General features: G+C 45.5%; 1 protein-coding gene across 6 annotated transcripts in view; it reads right to left on the reverse strand.

Annotated features, from left to right (window-relative positions):
* Positions 1–831: 831 nt before the first annotated feature.
* Positions 832–21,710, reverse strand: part of ADAMTS9 (ADAM metallopeptidase with thrombospondin type 1 motif 9) — an 80,606-nt gene continuing 59,727 nt past the window's right edge. For 2 of the 6 annotated variants that reach the window (XM_066195540.1, XM_066195539.1), the window contains exons 30-40: positions 19,060–19,233; positions 13,786–13,956; positions 12,107–12,301; positions 9,749–9,881; positions 9,409–9,503; positions 9,162–9,256; positions 8,934–9,067; positions 7,358–7,449; positions 5,784–5,888; positions 3,704–3,798; positions 832–3,408 (exon numbers count right to left, since the gene is read on the reverse strand). In XM_066195540.1, coding sequence (XP_066051637.1) covers positions 3,709–3,798; positions 5,784–5,888; positions 7,358–7,449; positions 8,934–9,067; positions 9,162–9,256; positions 9,409–9,503; positions 9,749–9,881; positions 12,107–12,301; positions 13,786–13,956; positions 19,060–19,233 — 1,284 coding nt within the window. In that variant the 3' untranslated portion in view covers positions 832–3,408; positions 3,704–3,708. Of the gene's footprint in view, positions 3,409–3,703; positions 3,799–5,783; positions 5,889–7,357; positions 7,450–8,933; positions 9,090–9,161; positions 9,257–9,408; positions 9,504–9,748; positions 9,882–12,106; positions 12,302–13,785; positions 13,957–19,059; positions 19,234–21,710 lie in introns of those variants that run through there. The other 4 variants (XM_066195541.1, XM_066195544.1, XM_066195542.1 and 1 more) reach the window with 4 other exon arrangements.

Below are 21,710 nucleotides of genomic sequence, written 5' to 3' on the forward strand. Positions count from 1 at the left end.
AAGACACTTTTACGAGATCGGTAATTTAAAATAAGAATTGAGCTTTTGAAACACTGCATGTGCTGTTTTCTGCATCTGACAGTGTTTCAGAGAGCACAAGGGAGGAATCCTCTCTCCTTTGAAAATGCAGAAGCCGGAAAAGGCTGGACCTGCCAGCACTAAGAGATCTGCAGCATTTTCTGAGACAAAGCAGGAGGAACATATAAGGGAAGACAGAAATTGCAACTTCACTCTTACCTGCAGTATCTGGGGCAGTGGTGATGTAAGACTGCTGGCACTTCAACACTTAGCTGCCATCCTGGGAGGCAGTCCCTACACTTGCTTCCTTTTAAACCAAATTTCTCCTGCCTGATTTTTTTTTTTTTTTGTATATTTGATACTATCGTTACCAATTTAGAGAAGTTGATTTTGTTTTCCACATTTCTTTCTGTAACACTGTAAGTGGTGTGGACCAGGCCCATTATCCCAGCTCATCCTTCAAAAACATTTGCAAAATGAACTGCTCGTCTCCCTTATACGCTTTGTTAAGGGGTGTCCCTGGTCATTGAAGGCAGCAGCAGCCAGTCACCAGACATGTCTGAACAATGCATGGGGCATTTCTGAGATGTGCTTGTGTATATTATGCACCTTGGAGCAGTCCTTTCTGGACAGAAATTTGGGAGCAGGACAATGGGTGCTCATGGCCATTCTCCAAGGTGGCCCCTGCTCCACAGACTCCAACATAGGTTTGGGGCAGGGCTCCATGTAAACAACATTCTTCCCATCCCTCATTCCTTTTGCATGGGACAATCAAACCCAAACCCTGGAAATAAACACCAGCACAGAAAGGAATGTTTACCATTCAATGTATTACTCCCTTGTGTACAAAGTATTTTGCCTCTATAGTAGCACACAGATACTGAAATACGATGGCGAATGCAGCAAGACCATGCAGACATTTCATACAGGTATTCTCATTTCCTTTTGAGTATAAGCAGAAAGAAAAGAAACATTGTACAGGAAAGTGCTCGCAAAAAAATACCCCAGTTTGTAGAAAAATAATGGCATTGATACACAAAACCCAGAGTTCTTTCCTGAACAAGAAATGTCTATTGTCTCTGATCCTCAAAATCTGCTCTATTTAATGATGACCATTAAGGAATGTCAGGGTCAGTGCTCTGTCATTTTTTCCCTTATAGTTTATTTTGTATTTTTTTAGGTTCTGCTACCTCTGTTAACAGCCGCTCTGAAACTACATGGTAGAAATGAATGTGTACAGGTCAAAATAGTACTTCTTCTTATAAATAGCCATTCACTTCACTTCACTTACAGTGGCAAAGCACCACTATTTCTTTCTAAAGTTCATAGTGCAATTTTCCCTTTTCCCCTACAGAATTTATACATAAGCAATTATCATTAGAAAAATCACTATTCCATTATTACTCCTTTCCCCTTTCCCTTTTTTCTCTTTCTCTTTCCCTTTTTCCTCTTTCCTTCACCAGTTCTTCAGCTGCTGGGCTGTACCACAGCCCTGCTCACCAGTGAGATGTCTCCCAGCTGACAGGAATGTGTCAATCCCTGACAAACCCAGACAGGTTTCACTCCAAAGGCTGAACACAGCCCAGCACACACAGGTTATGAATCCAGGGATGATTTATCACCATTGATCCGACTGTTTAGTAACACACTGATTACACATCCTTTGGGGAGCTCTGTAAAAGACTCACACAAGATCCTGAGGTTGCATTTGGTAACTGCTTGCATCCAAAATGGAAAGAGTTATCTGGAGTAGCAGATAAGCCTCTTTGGTTTTCCAAACTGCTGGTAATTTGGTGCTGAAAAGCTTCCTTTCCTTGTACTTTGTGCTCCTGGCTGCCTCAACATGTAAGGTGAAAGGGCAGCACCTTCCTATCACTAAATAAAGTTGTGGAGAAAGAGATAAGGGACATAGTCACAGACTACAGCAATAATCTGGTCACATCTCCCCCATTCAATGTGCTACAAGGCTCCGTGAAAGCGTGGCGTGCCACAGGCACAGGGCTATGTACAGGCAGGAGCCTCCACACCTAAGGGACATGGCTCCTCTGTTTGATTAAAAAAAAGCCAACAGTAAATGTCTGGCTGTACATGGGAATGAGGAGAGGCAAGGAGCACAGACGCCTTACCAGGAAGATCCAAAGCAACACAGGAGTAGGCGTAAAGCAGCTTGCTTTTGAAGGGGGGGCAGAATCATCTGTAGGTACAGAGTGATCTTGTTGAAAGGAGGCAGCGAAGCCTCCCTTTGCAGATGGTCTGAGAGTGAGTAGGAAGCTGGGGAAATGCTGCAAGTGCCTGCAGAGGAGTACCCTGGCCAAGAGAAGGGGTGGCTTGGCTGGGTGTGCTGTCCCCATCCCTGGGCGTGCTGTCCCCATCCCTGGGTGTGCTGTCCCCACGGTCCTCACCAGCCCCATGGGGAGGAAACACCACAGGGATGCTTTCAGCTTCACGCTAGGATTTTGTAACAAAGTCTGTAAGAAACTACATCTCTTCTGAGCACAGAGCCCAGGGAAACATATGGCCTGATCAGCCTGTCTGGGATGAGTTAATACCCCGCTTCCAGATGGAGTCAGGAAGCACAGTGGCACATGCAATTAGGAGACAAAGATACGTTTTTTTACCAAGTGAGTTCACTTCAGAACCCTAAAAAAAGGGGGCTTGAGCTGAAGATCCATTTGCAGGAATTTTCCTGAGCCTAGGGTAGATCTTGATTGATTTGAATTGCCTGACAATTCTTCTGCTTTATCCCCTTCTTCAATGATAAAGGCACTGGATTAACTAAAACTACAGAGCATTAATAAATATCATGTTAGCACCAAACCAGTGCTTCCAGCACTGGCCACAGAGGTCATGTGAAATTCAAAACGTACCTAGAAGATAAAGACTGCTAATGCAACTAGCACAGTATTCATTGTCATGTTTTCCTTGAGTGCTGTCAACCTAATCCCTAAAAATAAAAATTTAAGCACATCTTGTCTAATTTCCTTGCAAAAAGACAGATTGAAATGCCAAAAATACCCCTATGCAGATTGTGTAGCACCGTGGAGGGCCAAAGCAGCCCATAACTGAAGGAAAATTACTGACTGAAAGTAAACAACTGAATACAGTGACAATAAAGTATCACTTGTCATAATGCTACATATAATGTAGAGTATACAAAATGCAGTGGTTTGACTGCAGGATTTAACAATAAAAAATAAAAACAGTAAAAGCAGCCTTAATAAAATGATTTTACGTACAAAAATATTAAATCAAAATAAATAATTCCAAACATAAATATTATACTATATGCAATCTATATACACATATACACAGATATAAAAGTGGAAGGCAGAGGTATTGCATCACTATCCTTCATCCATCTCTCATCTCCGCTGGCTGCTCCCAGAGAACCTGGAAAACATAGAAAAGGTGCATATTTAGAGTCATCCTGGCCTCTGGAACATGTCACTAGAGAAACTGGCACAAGAGCAGAGCAAAAGTGGGTGCCAGGAAGGTGGGGAGGTATTTCCAGGTGACAGTGCTGTATCCACAGGGGTTACTGGGGGAGCAGGGGATCCCACCGGCATGCTCTGTGGGGTGGCTGTCACCAATGCCCACGATGTCCTTTTGCAAGCATGGCCTGATCTGCTCCTTCAGGGCATTTTGGGGAAGATCTCCCTTCATGCAGAAGGAGCTGTGAACTCACCACTGCTATAACACCTGAATGTCGAGGCCTGTTCCAGATGATGGAGTGCACTTCCCACAGTAACCACCACATCTTCCTACTACTTTGGTACCATCCTGCAGGCAAAATGAGAAATAACAGCTCAGTAAGAGCTCAGGAATTCCATGCTGTAGAAAGGCCAGATCTGGGTTACTCCAGCCAGGTTTTTAGGGTGTATAAGAAAACAAATGATGCCGAAATCAACCAATGAAATCACCGCTGTATACATATGTAATTCTCTTAAGTGCTAGCAGGTCAGATGGTGGACACAAATAGCAAAGGGTAGTTTTGATTTATTAAATTGAAAGCTGCCCAAGGAGAAGACCATTTGGAGGGCATCTCAAGGGTATCTGCTTTCTCCAGTTTGCCCCACAGTGAATAACAGTAATGAGTAAAAATCTTGGCTCGTGCAAGACCAAAACCACCCTAGGTCAGTAACAACTGCCCAGCTCTGCCTGAGCATGGGAAGGGCAGGTAAAGGGAATTTGCAGGCAATACCAGGAAACATCCACTGGGAAGAGAAAGTCCTGAAGTGGCTCCAGAGACAAGAGAGGAGGGAAAGTGAGGGGGTGAGGTGATGTCACTTGCTGAGGTGCCAACCCTCCTCCCCTTCCCACAGCCAGAAGGGGTAAGTACGGAGTGGTCCTGAGGTTGACCTGGTCTCCAGGTGAGCCCAGCAAGCAGGGTGCAACTCTGGGCTTCAGTCAGGCGAGTAATACCTCCATCTGGCCTTCCTTATCTCACCTCTGCAGAGTCTTTCGCCTCTTGGTCATTACAATGGACAGACAGTCCTTGAGGGGAATTCAACCCTCAATTACCAGAAAATTTGACTTAAGCACACAACAAGCTTGCACAAAGCATTTATTTTTAAACGAGCTCCACCCTGCCCTTGACATTATTGATCTGTGACTGCAGCAGGCTGCTATCATCTCTTCTCACTACACCGTTCTTTCTTCTGCTCCTGCAGGCAATTACACCCTTGGAACAGCACTTGACAGATGCCACTAGGTGATGGAGGATTTTTGAGCAGCCCTTAAAAGTTTGTTTTAATTTTGCCAGCCATGATGTTTTCTGCAACCCCAAAGCTGACTTCTCTCCTTTTAGAAGGGGAGAATAGAAAAGCACCTGCTGGAATGATATACCGGGCCTGTGCTGGTCCTCTTCCATCTGTAGCATGATCAGATCTGTAGCATTAATTCTCCTCTAAGTGCACAGAGGAGACTTGTGCTCCCCAGAGCCAGGGGGAGACTGAAAGCAGTACAGGAGAGGATAGTTTGCACATTGCTGTTTGTTAAATGATGGTGACCTCCTTTGGAGAATTTTAACAGGGGCAATTGGGATGACTCACATGAAGTAACAGCCAAAAAAGCAATCCTGGGTTTCCACCATTTCAGAATACGACACAGAAGCAACAGAGTGAAGGCGCACAGTGACTGCAGGAAGTGTTAACCGGCAGGCAAATTAAGCAGTACAAGCACAAATTTGGCTTTGACTGATTGAGAAGGGCTGCCTGGCTTACCCTGAGGCTCCAGGCAGCAGAGCCACAGGCAGTGACAGGAGATGGTGCCTCTGCAACACTCCGGTGACTCGGTGACTCGAGACTTTCCCAAGGAGATAAACCCAGACCAGCCCAGCAGGAATGTCCACATCCTCCACGCTTTACCAGCAATGTGTTGGGAACAATTCCTGCTCAGGGCACTTGCTTGGCACCAGACCCTACCTGCAGGTCCAACTCTGCTCTGCAGCCCTGACCCTGTCCCGCTGCCCTGCCCTGTGATGCACACTCCATGCTGAACATCTCAGGCAACTGATTAAGGATATGTCTGCCCCACAGCACTCAGCGCTTTCAGCTTCACAGTTAATCAGGCTCACTAATTAATTGCAATAACTCTGATCAAGTTAAACCCGCGAGGGCCTCACCCCACTACCACTACATGCAACACTTTAATGTCAGATGCTCCTTTTTTCTTAGTCCCTGTTGGAAGATGTTGCCGTGAATGACGATGTGGTGATTAAAGACTTCTGATGAGCAGATATGGCCATAATTAAAGTTACAACTTACTGGGGATTTCTGAATTTCCGACACCGCGTAATTCCCTTGTGAGAGCCACTTGGCTGTTCCCATCAGGGACAGGCCTGTCCCGTACAGGTCTATGCTGAAGCGTCCCTAAAAAACAAGAAGAGCCTGGTTATCCCAAAATGCTGTGCTCCAGACTCCCGGCATGCCATCGTGTCACTTTCCTAAAGGGATTTGACAGCAATGTTTTCCTTGTTTTCTTCCACTGCTCTGACCATGACCATTGTACAAATCACAGCATGGCTCACGTTAGAAATTCCTTCTCCTTGGTGGCTGCAGAGAAGGAGTGGCTTCAGATTGCTTTTGAACGGTCTTTTCCCCCCAGGTTTTCGCTGCTTTACCCCGGTTTTGCACTGTTTCCCCCCTGGTTTTGCACTGCTTCTTCTCTGCCGGCTGAGGGCATTGTTGGCTTTCCTATGAGAAACTGCAGAGCCTGACATGCTCCAGCTGATGGGAAAGAACCTCAGGGATGTGCTGCAGCCGCTGTCACTGCTCCCTCCTCAACTGGAGAGGGCACACTTGTCCTTGTTTTCCTTAGTTTCCACTGTTTTGGGTTTTTTTTCCCCCTCCAGACTAGTGAAATAAAAACTCTTGAATTTGCTTATTTCTTTAAAACACTTAATTCTACCCATTCTCAAAATGAAAAAGATGGATGGAAAATTAAGGACCATGCCAGCATCCAATACTCAGCCCCCCAGCCCTTCCCTGACCCCCATGGCAGACCCCAGTCCTGCCGATTTCTGCACCCACAGAGGGACACATCCCCAGGCTGACCCACAGCCCAGCACGGCCGTGCAGTACCAGATGGCTGCTAGCTTTGCTCCTTGCACTTGCTGCCTTGGGAATACTGATTTTTTCTGTGAGGAGCAAACTGTCTGGGTCAGGTGGATGGATATTAACATTTATTAGCATTCCTGAGGTAAGGAGTCAATCCCTAAGCTGCTGAGCTGTGCAGGGAAGCGTCAGCTCTGAAAGCAGGGAGGGAAGGAGATGGGAGAGGTTTGCCCTCTGCTGCTGTGACTCATAATGCCCTTTATAATGCCCACCCAATGGGGTCCATTACTTTGGACTATCCAAGCAGATCACTTATCATCTCCAGCCCCACAAAAAGAAGGTGTTGTGGGAACATGCAGCAAGGCATCCCTAACACGTTGTTATTTGTCTTCTACAGACTTTCAAAAAGCATCTGCTCTCTCTGCCCAGCATTTCCAACAAGTCCTGCCATGGACCGATCCCCTCATCTTCACCTATGCAGGCAAAACCCAGTTCTCCGCCCACAGCCTCTTTTTTTCTTCCTTTTCTCCTTTACTGAGGCCCTAGGGAATGTCTTTTAGCCAGCCACTGGTTGGATAACATGGAAAATGGAAACTACTTTCTTCACGTTCACAAAGGGAACTTTCTCCATCACTTTTTCCATCTACACAAAGGAAAGAGTTTCAGATCGCTGAGATAAGAATGTGCCACTCACTGAAGCTGGGCTGCTGTGATCAGCAGTAATTAATAGAGGGCCTGGACATAAGAAATGGCACCAATTCCTGTTAAATACTCTTGTCAAATACCTGCGGGCATTTGGCAGCACTGTAGCAGTCCCCAGCAGTGGCATAAGGAACAGGCCGTCCATCATGTGTCTGTGCAAACTGTAAATCAGTTGCTGTGGAGAAGAGTTGGTGAATAACGTGGAAATAAAGATGCAGGGAGAGAGACAAAATAAATGTAAACATGCTCTTTGCTAATGTTCAAATTCACCAAAGCTGGCTTCCCACATTAATGTATGAAGTCAAGACTACTATATTTTTATGAAATCAAGATTACTATATTTTTTTAATATTAAATCTCCTGATTCACCCCACATATGAATCATTCATGAGCACTGAATTTAACAGGACACTTACACTCACTATTTACAGCTCAGTTTAAATCTGTTGGTGATTTAGGAACAAGGTAAAAATAACAACAAAACTCGAGCTGAGGTTTATTTCGCTATCAAAAATTTCCCCACTTTCAAGAACGCTACAGCACCTTCTAAATCTCTCTTTTAAACAAAAGCAAACAACATCTCTGCTCTCCTGGCTGCCCCAGCCCAGGGGTCGGGTTTTCAAAGGCAACTGGCGTATTTTGCTCTGGAGGGATCTGAAGTAACTGAGACTCATTTAGATGGGGATGTGAGATAGCTCCTGCCTGACAGAGGTAGGTGCCCAGCTCCTTTTGAAATTCAAAGGGAGCTGGTATCAAATTCCCAGAGGGTGGTTCCTTTGAGATCTTTACCTAGGAGCTTTTACAGATTATTAGTTGCTTTTTACAGATTGATAGACTGGGAGGTCTTGGAAATTAAGTGATAAAACCCACTTATCAGATAAAGAGTCGTTTTACAGGGAAGGATTTTGATTTGCTAAAAAACCACTTAGCTATTTACTGAATGAACTCCCAACAATATGTTGTATTTTTAAAACATTTCCTGGAAACTGATAGCAGTGGAGTCAGGGGGACTTGAAACCAGAACCCCAAGGAATGCTGCAGGGTCTCTGTTGGTAGGATGGGCTCCCAGCTCATAGGAATGACAAAAGAGAGTGTGTTACTCATAGTGCACAGCTATAGTCTCTTTCTGTACTGCAAATCCATGTCCCCAGCCTTCAACACAATTTATTTCCCCATAGTCTGGCTCTGCCAAGAGACTTCTCTGCCCTGGCCACTGGGAACCCCTGCACTGAGATCTCCTGACGCCTCTCTGGGTAAAGTGGAGCGGGGTGGGGAGGTGGGGCAGCTTCTCCCTGGTTGGGCTTTGTGTCCGAATCCAGTCTGATAAGAGGAGGTCAAATGAAATAAAACAAAATCCTTCACAAAACACATTGGGCTGCTGGGAGCATGCAAATATTCATTCTGCAGAGCAGATACACCAGCAATTGCCTTAGTATTTTCCTGTTTTACGGAGAAATAACACGAGCATCTCTGATGTACTCAAGTTGCAGTCTCCAAGTGTAAAGCAGCGAACAGGTGACCAAATCTAAAAGCAGCTTTTAACACTTATTCTCAAGAACATTGCTCACTAAAGTACTACTCCTTGCTTGTAGTTATACCTATGTTTGTGTACAATAAAGATTTTTTTTTTTTTAATGGCAAGGCCCTGTTTTTACTCACTTATTATTTGCATAGTGTTCAGGTCCAGCCTTACTTTGCGGAAGGTGGAAAAACCAGCAGCTGTGTAATCTTTCCTACACTCGCAGTCTTCTCGTCTGCTCCCGTTATACGGACACTCAGTCGGGTTATGCAGTCTACATCAAAAGAAAACCCTTTCTACTCATGACCAGGAAATATTGCCATGGAAAACAAAAACACTGTCAGGTTCATGATTACAGGATTTCTTACCTGTATCCATACACCTCTGAAAAGTTCTCTGCATCCCCGTTTACAAGGGTCACATACTCCTTTGGGCTGTCAGTGCGCATCCCAGAGCAATAAACCTGAGAGAGAGAAGCCAGAACTGTGTCATGTGCAAAGGCAGCACCGAGACAACCAAAGGCAGAAAATCCAGGAGTGGAAGTGAAGACCACATGCAGGGTCCTCTTGAACCTTTAGAAAACCCATTAACTATCTTTCTGTTGCTGAAGTGCACCTTTAATGTCTTTCCTTTGACTTGCAGGAAATATTCACCATCTTCAGTGACACCTTCGAGATTTTTAACATCTTTGCAACTCCTTGGTAATTCACCTGAAACAAAACAGAAATACTTGTAGTTACTGAACAACTATATATCAAAATTTCTTTTGGAACACTCTGAGGCTTCCAAAGCATCAAAACATCTTTTTTATTTTTAACAGCTTCCATTGAAGTGTCTTAGTGCTTACTTGGATGGTTCACAATGCTTGGAAATAGTGCAGATCTCTAGGGGTTTGATGAGAAAAGATGCTGAAGCCATGAGAAAGGCAAGAGAAGGTGTAAATCTGCAGACTTACAGTCATGGACATTGTGGCATGTCCTCCTCTCTTCAGGTTTCAGGTCCACATGGCACAAGCTGCTGACCTGGTCGTCGTTGGTCAAACACTGCACCGAGCGGTGCATGACCCCAACTCCACAGGTGACAGAGCACTGTGGGACACAAGACAGAGATTCCTGGTTTATCTCAAGGGTTTATGGGCTCCAGAAGAAAGAACAGAGACAGATGGTTTCCCTTGTATCAAGAGACAGCAGCAAAGACTCCAATCCTGTGAAGTGCTCAAATACAGGCTTAATTTTAATCAAATGAGTAGTCCCTTTGGTAATTATTCCCTTCCTTATTATCATTGATTACTTCAAGACTACCATACTTAGCTCATTGTTTGCACACTTTGCTAAATGAGGCAGTTGGTTAAAGTGAACCATGTGCTCAAGTGAAGTTGCTTATTTTTTCACATTAGCAAGATTGTTGTTTCCTATGCCAATTGCACAAAAGAAAAAAGAAAAAAAAAAAAAAGGCTCCAAATCTTCTCTCACCTGCTGGGAAAATGGCTACATCTGTGCAAACACTGGGTCATCCTCAAACCACCCAGATCAAGGGCAATCCTAAGACTGAAATTGCACAGGCTACTGGAGCTACCAAGCAGCAGAGCATCCAGCTACTGAGTGTGGGCTATGGGAGGTAGGAGCATCTTGCTCCCCTTCCATAACTTGTTCTTCCAAGTACTTGAGAAAAGAAAATCAGCTCTTTCCACAACTACCAGGTTAGGCTGGTAGAAAGAAAATGAAGTTGCTCATCCATTTAGAAATTATTATTCTAAAGGAATACACCATGAAAAAGGTAATCTTCAATGGCTCATGGTATTCACACCTTGGGCATTTACTCTTTATCAAATCCAGTTCCATAAAACTTAGCTAAAGCGCTGAGTAGGACTCTCTCTGTCCATCAAAGGTAATGGCATTTTACATTAAATCCCTTTGAAAATCACAGCTGAAAAGGGTCATGGCACTTGGTAGTCACCAGGACATTCAGCAGCCCAAAGTGAGGAGAAAGGTCTTGCTCTCTGAAATGATTGCTCTTTGCAGTGAAGCTGGATTAATGAGTTGGGTATTTTGCACTTAAATTCTGAGGGAAAATACCAATTAATTGAGGCTCAGCTCTTTCTGTAACACCTCTGTGCTGACTCACAGGGAGGATCTGAAGCTTCCTATGGGGCAGGAGGAACTTAGGTTTCAAATGGCTTTGCCAGTTACCGTGACAACTTCTACTACCTTTTACTTGGCTTGACACTCATTGCCTTGTAAAGGTTTGACAAATTCCTATGAATGCCTGAGCTGGGTTAATAAATCAAGTTTATGGGAGAAACATCACATTTCAAAGAATGTCAGAAGCTCTAAGAAGTGAAATGTTATCACCTTAACTAAAATTTGATCTTGTAGTTCAGGTCCCAGAAGAGGCTCAGCACAAATAACTTTAGCAGAAAGGCCAAGTTCTTTCCCCTGACCTGTCCCAGCATTTATGAGAAGGAGAGGGAGGAAAAATGAAGAAAAAAATCCTTTAAAGACTCAAATGACCAGTGTTTCAGCCTAATTCTGGCTCCCAAGTCTTTCTCATACACGTGGCCAAGTGGGATCAACTGCAATTGCCAGTGACCTACCAATCCTTCTAGCACAAGGCTTTCAAACCCTTGTTTTCTGCAATGACCCCACTCTCTGACTAAGCATTCGGCATGGCCATCAACACAGTCACAAATGTTGGCTACATCCCAATTCTCATGAATGACTCTACTTGTAGCTGCTGGGATTCCCCCATACGAAGGGGTTCAGTCTGAAGTAAGGAGCCCGACATGCACCAGGGCTGCTCCTGCACCAGCACTGTTTTTGCACATTCAATTCAAATTCATATAATGCATATTCAATGCATTAATTTAAGTGGCTCGAAAACATTCCTCTGCCTGTCGTTGTAGGACATGAAAGAAAGATGAGCGACTCCAAATATTTCAGAAGGCAAAGAGCACAGAAAAAGGCTTTATTGTCTAATTCTTACTACCTTTTATAAGGTGTTCTGATACAGACTTAACATGATTGGTGAATAGGAACGACACCTCTCTAATCCCATTGGTTAAACTAGAGAAACAGCAAAACACAACCTGGAGCAAGATTGTTTTGAGAAAGGAGAGTTGTTTGCCAAGATTGTTTAGAGAAGATGATTTATTGAGAAATTTTTCCTTGGGAAAAAGTTAGCAGCTGCTAGCAGGCTAAAATCTCTCAGACGCAGAAATATCAGGCCCACACCCTGCCAAACCTTCGGTCTGTGTCTAAAAAAACCCCAGGCTGTCCCGATCTTTTTGGCTAAAAAAGAAGATTGCCCAACTTACGCTTCCCCAGTTGCCGACGCGCCAGGAGGCCGAGATGGGGCACTCCCCGAGGTAGCAGGGCTGGATGTTGGGGGGCTGTGTGCCAGGACAGTTGACCATGTTCTGGTACCCGTACTCGTAGTGGTCCTTCCCGGTGTAAATCTCACTGCAGGACACCAGGCGCTGCCTGTATCCCTTCCCACACGTGACGGAGCACTGCAGGCAGAGGAAAAATCAGTGAGCACCACGTGCCTCAGGAAGGTTGCCCAGAATGGGAGGAAACCAGGCCTCTCAGCTTTTAACACAGAGAACTGCTTCAAGGGATCACTGGTATCTATTTAAGCCAGTCATGAATATTGTAAGTGGCTACTACAAGTGGGCTGGTGCCTGACTCTATCTTTGGGTACCCAGTTCCTCTCTGGGCTGGATCTACAGCTGCTGCAGGATTCCCTGCTCCGGGCTGGCTCCTGGGCACATGTTATTTCTTCCCAAGTACAAAGAAAGGAGCAGATCCTTGGGAATTTGGAAACGCCTCTATTAGTTGATTTGGTTTGGTGGTGGTTTTTTCGACATGGGATACACAGAGATAGAAAATGGTCAAGGCTGACCCTGAATTGCAGGTACTTGTCAGCAACTAGAAGAATGAGAAATTTTTCATTGTAATTAAAGGAGAAACAGCACCTCTGCCTTCCCCATCAAAGGGCTAAGTGGGACCTGGGGAGAGCCACACTCTGGTTCTGTAAGCCCTCTTCACCTCTCTGTCTTCAAGGGCCTGAGTGCTCCCAGGCGGTCTCCCAGGCATTGGGAGTGGGTAGAGGGTGCCTGGGCAAGGAGCAGCCAGAGCTCCAGCCTGACAGGCACCTCAATATTTCTCTTATGAAACCACTCAGGAGAGCAAGCTGCGCTGAGATAGTCTCATGTCTCCATGTTTCTCCCTCCTTGCACTATCTCAGGTGGCTTGTCTCTCCTCCCCCTCAGTCCCGGCATGTTTTCTTTTTTTTTCTGTTTTCTTGTTCTTTCTTTTAAATCAATGCTGTGTCAGCAGCTGCCTTCTCATTTCCCTCTGCTGTTTCTCCAAGTGGAAAGTAATCCTTCACTGGCTGCAGAAGGAAACAGGCTGAGATTAGCCTGGGTCCTCCCGCATGCGGCGCCCGCTGCAAGGAAAACTCATCTATTTTCCTTTGCCTCCCAGCTGTGAGGGTGAATGTCCTGCCTTCCCTCACTCTGGGTCCTTGCCCCTGCAAAGACAGCACTGAGGAAGGATGTGCCCCCGTGGTCACCTCCAGGCTTGCCTCTCCCCCATGATGCACACCTGGACCCCTAACACAACTCACAGGGCCCCAGAGCCCCTCAGGAGTGGATGGGAATAAAATCAATTAATTACATAAATGAAATAAACCAGCAGAAAACCAAAGAGGATGCCTGCTGAATGCACTGTGTTTTGGAAGAACATTGCCTCCAGACAATATTAGCTAGGACCCTGAGCACGCTGCTTTTAGTCTAAAATATCCTGGTTGCCTCCCACAGCACTGCTCCTTTCTATCCAACAGGGAGACTGCACACTGAAACAGACCAAAAAATAACAATTAAAATCCACGGCCCTGCCTTGCCACTGTTGATTTGGGTTGTGACACCTCAGCAAGGGCAGTGCTGAGGGGAGGAGAGCATGGCCTGGTGCAGGGCCGGGGATGGGGACTCACCTCGGACCACTCTCCCGTGATCCAGATGTACTCGCAGGGGGGCAGCCCGCAGCTCTCCACCTCGGGGGGGCGTTTGCTGGCGTCGCAGTGGCCGCTGCTCTGCAGCTGCTTGTTCTCATCCACACAGAACACCTTGCGGAGCCGGGACGCCTCCCCGCACGTCTTCGTGCACTGCGTGCAAAACAAACAACAGCTCATGCAACCCCTGAGGGACTCCAGCAACGAATCCACATGCAGAGCGAGCCCTCCTCCCAGCAACCCCTGAAAGCTGTCACTGGTATCACCTGGGGGAGAATTTCCGACCAGGACCCTGCTGTGCCACGTGCTGCTGCCTGTGACAAACTGCTCCTAACCTCTGCAGGTACTAACCCAAATCCACAGGAGAGAGGAGAAACCAAGGTAGCAGGTATTGGGATGGGGCAGATGTGGGGTTCAGCTGTGATAGGATCAAAAGATGCAGGATTGGGCATGCTGGGCCAGGAGATAGGCCAACAGGAGAAGAAAGGGGCCAACCCCCATTATTTCAGCCCCTAGTAAATACAGGTGTTTGGTGAATGACAACTCAACCTTCCCCCTTGCAAGAAGCACACTGCTGCACCTTTGCCTGTGGCTGGTGTGGGGGGAGCCCCTTCCTCAGCTCTCTGCCTTGGCATCGGGGCACACAGAATCATAGAATCACCACAGAATAGTTTGGGTGAAAAAGACCTTGGAGATCATCTCATTCCAACTCCCTACCATGGGCAGGGACACCTTTCACTAGAGCAGGTTGCTCAGAGTGTCACCCAGCCTGGCCTCAAACACAACTCTGCAACCACTGCAGTGGAAGCAGCCCTACAGGTTTATTATCTTTTAAACATTGCCCTGCCTGATATTAAGAGCAACCCATGCCAGCCAAGTACAACTGCTCCCCAGGGCCTTCTGGAGACTTCAAGGACTCAGTTCTTTCTCTGCTTGTCATGGAAAAATGAGCCTGACTGTGAGGCTGCATTCCTGGGAGTGAGGCTGTCCTTGGAGAGCATCTTAGAAAAAACACATAAAACAAAATAAATCAGTGTAAGAGCAGCTGTCTAGATAAAACTCTATTTTCTTTTAGTTATTGTCTGTAATGGACTTCTAACACTTTTAACTAACTGGATTAACAAGGAGAAAAATGCATGAAAATAATCATTTTATAGAACATGTTGGAAATGCCTTCCCCTTAAGGAAATGGATAAAACATCCAATCAGACCATCCCTATCTGTACAGAAACACTGTTTGAAGTCACCTAGGCTTGGAACTCTGTGCCAATTTAATCCAGCTAGAGTCTTACCCTCCAAACATGATTTCCAGCCTCCCTGAAGCAGCTCCTGCTCTCCTGGCTGGCCAACAATTAGGAGGATATTAGTGGGTTCAGCTAATTGCAAAGTGCAGGCACTGTCATGGCCCTGTTTCTGTAATTAGGTCTCAGAACCAGGATTGTAAATTATTTGAGAATATTGAAAAATCAGATCAGTCTGTGGCAGCAGCAGCAAACCAGGAGAGCAGCAGTGAGCACATCATGATGTTGGGAGTAAATGTTTAAAACTGGGGCAAAGTGGAAAGGGATGGGGAAGGAGAGGCTGCTCCACAAAGCAGCATTTATTCCAAAGAAATAACTTAGGAGCTCTTAGGCAACAGTCAACATTGCAAAATCTGCAGTCTGCCAGAAGACCCCAAGGGCTTTGTGTGCTTTCAACCTTATTTACTCTCTTGCTTTGAGTCTTTGGAGTGGAAGCTCCTTCTAGGTCTGTGCTGAAACATGGCAATCCTACAGGGGCTGGAGGAATTTGCTGGAGTGTGATTTCCCCAGAAAGCAAACAAAGTGAGCTATATTTGCCCATCTCTGATTATCTCCCTATTACATAAGTAAAAACTGAAAAGGGGGTCATTGTGTGTGAATATGGCACCACTACAGCTCCATCATTAGGGAGCTCCCCGACAGCTCTCCAGGCACCTTTTGGGGCAGCCTGAGCCCTGACCTTCCTGCTCCTCCCTAAGGATGGACTCTCCAGCACAGTGGGAGTGGGGTCACAGGATGCTCAAAGCTTCCCTCTTCTCTGGTTTGGCATTTTCCAGCTCAGCAAGGGGTCAGCAATACAGGGTGAACTGTTTCATGGTCCCTCACAGCCAAAGGAGGCACCTTGAAAGGAGTGGGAAGAACCAAGCCTGATTTTGTCTCATCTCCTCAATGTATATTTCCGACTAAATTTTCAAAGTACATTGGCTCATCCTTCACTTTAAGAGGGTGAACCATCTCTATGCCATCAAGGCATCTTCTAACATTGGCAGTTAGAACTATCACATCAAAAGCCCATCCTTGTTTGAAATCATTACTTGCTGATGAGGGACTGACACTCCCAAGCGCAGGCCAGCCTGATTTCGGTTTGTACGCAAATAACATTGTGTGGCCAAATAAACCTGAGCCAGATCTGTGCATTTTGTCATAATCAGAAATTGGAAGTTTCATTATTTGTATTTTTAAGGGAAACTGGCAATTAAAATAATCCCACTGAAATATTAAATGAGGCTCAACCACAGTGAGACCATCATAAACTAAGTCAAAGAGAAACACTGTGGAGGTTCCAATCAGCCACCCCAAAGGTAAAAAGCACTATTCATGTAGAAAGCAGACATGGAAAAGCTAGCATGGAAAAGCTATTTTTCCTTTTAATGCAGTGACAGATTTTGCATGAAATCTGATGTTCAAGACTGATTTAAATCTCACACTAAACAGTGGGGCCAGGCTATAACAGCTATTGATAGCAAAATCTGAAAAACAGGTCAGGCATTTGACAATATTTGTCTCTTTTGCCTCATTTCCCAAATTCTTAACTATTTTCCTGGCAGTTCAAATTAAGCATAATTTCAAGCACTTCTGTAACAGTTTTAGAAGAGCAATAACAATAATTAAAATAACCCCAAAGGCATTGCTTCGCAAAAGCATTGATTGTTTTCTTCTTTTTTTTTTAAATAACAATCTGACACAGAGATGAAATGCAACCCCCAATGCCACAAATGTTTGCCTTGGGTAACTCTGCAATTCAAATCAGGCAAGGATGGCACAACTTCCCCCCAAAAGGCAAATGTCAAAGATTCAGGAGTTGCATGGCAGCTTCCAGAGCCATGCATTGTCCTTCCACAGAGACTCATATTAAATAAAAAACCCCTTCTTTCTCCCAATTTTCCCTTTTTCTTTGTGACTCCAGTCTGAGTTTTATTTTGACATTAGCAAGGTTCTTTCTATTGACTTTCTTCTCCCTGGTGAGGGCACTGAGAACAGGTGATTAATGGTGACACACCAACAAAGCAGTAAATGGTTTCCAGTAAGTTTCATATTCCTTCTCATTGTCAAGACCAACACTTGTTTCTAAACAACAACAACAACAACAAAAAGGAACAATTAAAACACTCCAAACCCTCTTGACAGATTCCCTTTAAAGATAAGAAATCAAGAACAAGACAGCATTGAGATGTTACTTATATCCTGCCTTCCCTGTCAATGTTCATTGCTGCTCTCTGCTCAGAGAATACCAATGCAATCTGTGCCTCCTCATGGACAGTGCCTATGGCTGGGGCCGAGGTGCTCTTCCTTTTCTTCACTGTGTACACCAGAACAACATAAGAAGTGCTTGGAAGAAATGCTTGGAATCAGCCAAAGAGGCCAGCTCACACTGGGCACCTCCTGCATTTTCCTGTTCATGGTTACTTATGAGTACTTGAGAGGGTGAGGAAACCACCAGCCCATCCTCCTAGTAAAACTCCTTTGGAGAAAAAAAAAAATCTCCATAATATGTTCAAAGTTTCCCCAGTGCAGCGGGGAGTCCTGGAAAACTTCAGAAAACATCAGTATTTGTATCCCATCAAAGACTCAGAAGGGTGGAGGCAGGCGCCTCTCCAAACTCTTCTGAGAAGTTGCAAAAATAAGGGAGAGAGGGCAAAATTTATTTCAAAGTTCGACTTGATGATTTTGGAGGTCTTTTTCAACTTAATGATTCTAAGATTCTACAAAAGGATAGGACAGGAGCTGTTTCTTTTCAGAGTTGATTACACCGCTTGGTAGGGACAGGCACTACATGCTGTTTGGTGACCTCTTTGCTGCCTTTAAATTTATTAGCCGAAGAAGTTAATGGGCTCTGTAAAACCAAAAGTTTGTTACAAGAAAGCTGCTGGAGCCCCCTCAGCTGTTCCTACATTTCCTTTCCTGGCTGGGATGTTTCCATTGGGTACCACTGTGCGACCAGCCTGGCTTTGCCTCCCGCTGCTTCCCATCACACGTCCTGTGTACCGGGAAGCAGCTGGGCAAGAGCACAGCCCCCTCTGGCCTCCTGCACTCGTGGCCGGGTTACACAGGATTATAAACCCAATTTCCCAGCACTGCTGAGATTGGGGAAATGAAGTTACACTTGTGTGTCCTGTTCCCGTCAGGCTGAGGTACCACATGCAGGGGCTAAAAATTGAAAAACAAACAAACAAACAAACAAAAAAAAAACCAGCATGAAAAGAATCATTTTGGTATCTGGTCTGAACTGCCTCTGCCAAAACCTGCTGTGCATTTGCAGGCTGACACAGCACCCTCTTGGCAGTGCACGGGAGGGCTCCTCCTGCTCAGAATCCCCTTGTCCTCCTACCACCCACCAGCCTTGAGGCCACTCACTGCCCACACTGCAGGAGAGTTGGAGTCACTTCCTAAACCACTGGAGCAGCAGCTTTATCCCCAGTTCCAGTCTCAGGAGCTGTTTCTGATGGGAACTGATCCTGGTCACACAGAAAAGCATCAACTCCCACAGAAGACTTGATCTCAGTACTGCTCGTGGTGAGCCAAGACCAAGAGCTCAGTGAAAGGATAGGGACGTCAGATGGAGCTGGGGTAATGGGGCAGGAGTGAGGGAATTACCACTGGTCCCTAATCCCTCCAGGCACGGGGCTCAGGCTGGAGCAGAGTGCCAAAGCTCTGTCTCCTGGAAGAGATCCGCCCTACCCAAAACCTGCTCAAGTATTTGCATAGGTCCCAGCCAAACACAGGGCAGCACGAAGCAACAGATTAACCCTACAGAGGCATTTCTCCGCTCCCCCTTTCACTCAGCATGCACGAGTTTTTTTTTTTCCCTTTGGCAACCCCGGGTTGCAACCCGAACACCCCGACCCTCGGGCAGCGCTCCCCAGCCTCGGCATCCAGCATCATCCCACGCCTGAGAGCACAGGGCCGGCTGAGAGAAGGAAGGAAGGAAGGAAGGAAAGGAGGGGTCCCCGCTTACCGCCTGCCATTCTCCGGCTGCCCAGCGGTGCGTGGGGCACGCGGGGAGGTGACAGTCCCGCTGCGGGGGTGGCCGGCCGGCCGGGTCACACTCGGCCTCCTCGGCTGCCTTGGCCGCGCCGCTGTGGCACTGCACGGAGCGGCGCTGGACCCCCCGGCCGCAGGACACGGAGCACTGCGGGAAGGAACACAAGGTGAGCGGGGCTGCCCATCGCACCCACCGCGGTAAGTTCAGGGGGTTCAGTCTCTGCTCTGGGCTCCCCCGGCAGCCATAGCGATGCTCTATCAAACCTCCAAGTGAGGCTTTTCGTTGTGCAAAGGAAAAAGAAAAAAAAAAAAAGTCATACTGAAGCCAGTGGGAATATTTGCTGTTGGCTTCAGTGGGGTCAGGAGTTCCTGCACAGGATTTTTATTGAAAAATCTGTTTTTATTGCAAAATAGCGGCACTGCTAAACCACCCTGACATGCCAGAGGCGGCCAGGCTCAGAGTATTGCTCTGAGTATTGCTTCTCAGGCACTGGTTCAAAAAAGTACTAGTTCAAAATACATCAAATGCCACAACCAGAGTGGGCTTTAATGAAAAGCAAACTTGGATTGTATAGAAGAAACTGTGCAGCTGTAAGGTGTGATAGAGCTGGGATTTCTTCCAGCATGCATCTAAACATGCACATGTACCAAGGCAGGGAATACAGCTAGTTTTTGAAAACAAATGGCTTTTTGAAATTAACTGCATTTCACATTTCCGGCATTACACTGTGGGCACATTTCTCCCAACTTCAAGGCACAGCAACAAATGACTGAATTTTTCTGTTCCTCAGACATCTTTAAATTATTATCAATCCTGCAATACTGTTAACAGCCTATTTTTTCTTTCACGCAACATTTCTTAGTGTTGTGACTGCACACTAATATGTTTAGCAGTGCTTAATAGTCCTCCGGAACAGATTCCTCCTGGCTAGACCTTAAAGTCTTCTATACAGATTTGGAGTAAAGAGAATATGCATTTCTAGAAGAAAGTGCATAAAAATTAAAGGTGTGTATTAAAAACACTGTTGAATTAACATCTAATATTAGTTATTTATAACAACCAATATTAATTATTAATATATCAGGAACTAAGATAATAAGTTCACAGCCTGTTATTGCAATGCCCACTAAAACAAGCCTTCTTAAGGCAGGGAATTTTAAGTGGTGCCTAATGGGGAAGCAATTCCCTCTTCTGTACTCCTCCATAAAGCTCTTTGCTTTACTATCCAAATGCGCCATAAAGCCGAGAGAACCAGAGAAAAGCTGACTGTGAGTATTTGCCTGGCTTCAGATATTCATAAGAGGGTGGGAGTATTTTTGTGTGGCTTTTGAAAGCAGCAGTGAGATTTCTGTCACTGGCGATGCAAATGCTTCCCATATGCTGCTGCTTCCCTGGGATTAACAGTGCACTTTGTCCTACACATTCCATAGGGGACTCTTAGACTGAAAAAAGGCACAAACCTGGAGAATATATACACCAGGATGCCTACCATGCTCTAGGATATCTTTTGAATTTATCACCAACATAAAAAGCCGAGGTATGGATAAAAGAGCACAAGTGACACCGTGGCTTTTTCATGGGGGGCTGCACTGTGTGTGACACCTGGATTTGGGGACAGGATGGTCCCTGGGCTGTGCCAGAGGCTCTACCTGATGCTCTGCCTGTGTTTTTAGATAGGGCTGGATTTCAGCCTGTAGCTGAAGTATGAAAATACCAGACAGCAGAATAAATATTGGTATTTTTGTCAAATTAAAGGTAAATGGCCATAATTGACACCACTTAGGAGACACAAACACATTAAATCTCACATTTCAGTGTAGACATAAACACATTTAAAACTTGGAGAAAAACCCTTATTAGAGATATATAAAAAATGCTTTGCTCCAGGGAAGTGGGTTCTTAACAGCCTAGAAAAGAACTAACCACCCTCTGAATACAAAACATCTAAAGAGAAAAAAACCTAGGATTGGAGCACCAGCACAGCCAGTGTCCAAATGAGACTGATTTTTAACCATTCCTGTATTTTTTGATCTGCATTTTCTCAGTAATTCCTTTTCCAGAAGGCAAAACCCCCCAACGCTTAAAGGTATATTCAATGGGTCCTGTGCATTTATAGTGACAACAAGGATGCACTTTTATGGAAAACCTTGCCTTATTTCTCATGCAGACTTTTGCTGGTTTATTTGGGAGAAAAAGCACAGCAGCTCAGCTTTGGGATTAACTTTCTGAGACAATTAAACCTTCAGAAAGTTTGGGTTTTTTGCTAATATCTAAGTGGAAATTTATCATGGCTCCTATCTGCAGCGGTGGCACTGGTGATAGGGAAAGTCACATGGAGTTTTCATGCCCAATTTATACCCTGATCTACTGTATATTCTGAGCACCAAACTTGTGTCTGTTTCATGCTCTTAATGAGAAGTTCAGCATCTAAATCCAGCTTGGCTCCAAGGCATTAAATCTCTGGCAAAGCCCTGAACACACCTTACAAGGGACCCAGGGCCAGCACTCCCAACTTGTTACAGCCCAAACTCTTCATCTGTCACAGGCAAAAAAAAATGCTGCCAGCACCAGTGAGGCTCAGAGATCCATGTCACAGCATTTCACAGGGCTTTAAAAAGCCCAGT

The sequence above is a fragment of the Chamaea fasciata genome, unplaced genomic scaffold (assembly GCF_029207755.1).
Source record: "Chamaea fasciata isolate MVZ Bird 193981 ecotype frontalis unplaced genomic scaffold, bChaFas1.0.hap1 SCAF_13, whole genome shotgun sequence".
Classification (NCBI taxonomy): domain Eukaryota; kingdom Metazoa; phylum Chordata; class Aves; order Passeriformes; family Sylviidae; genus Chamaea; species Chamaea fasciata.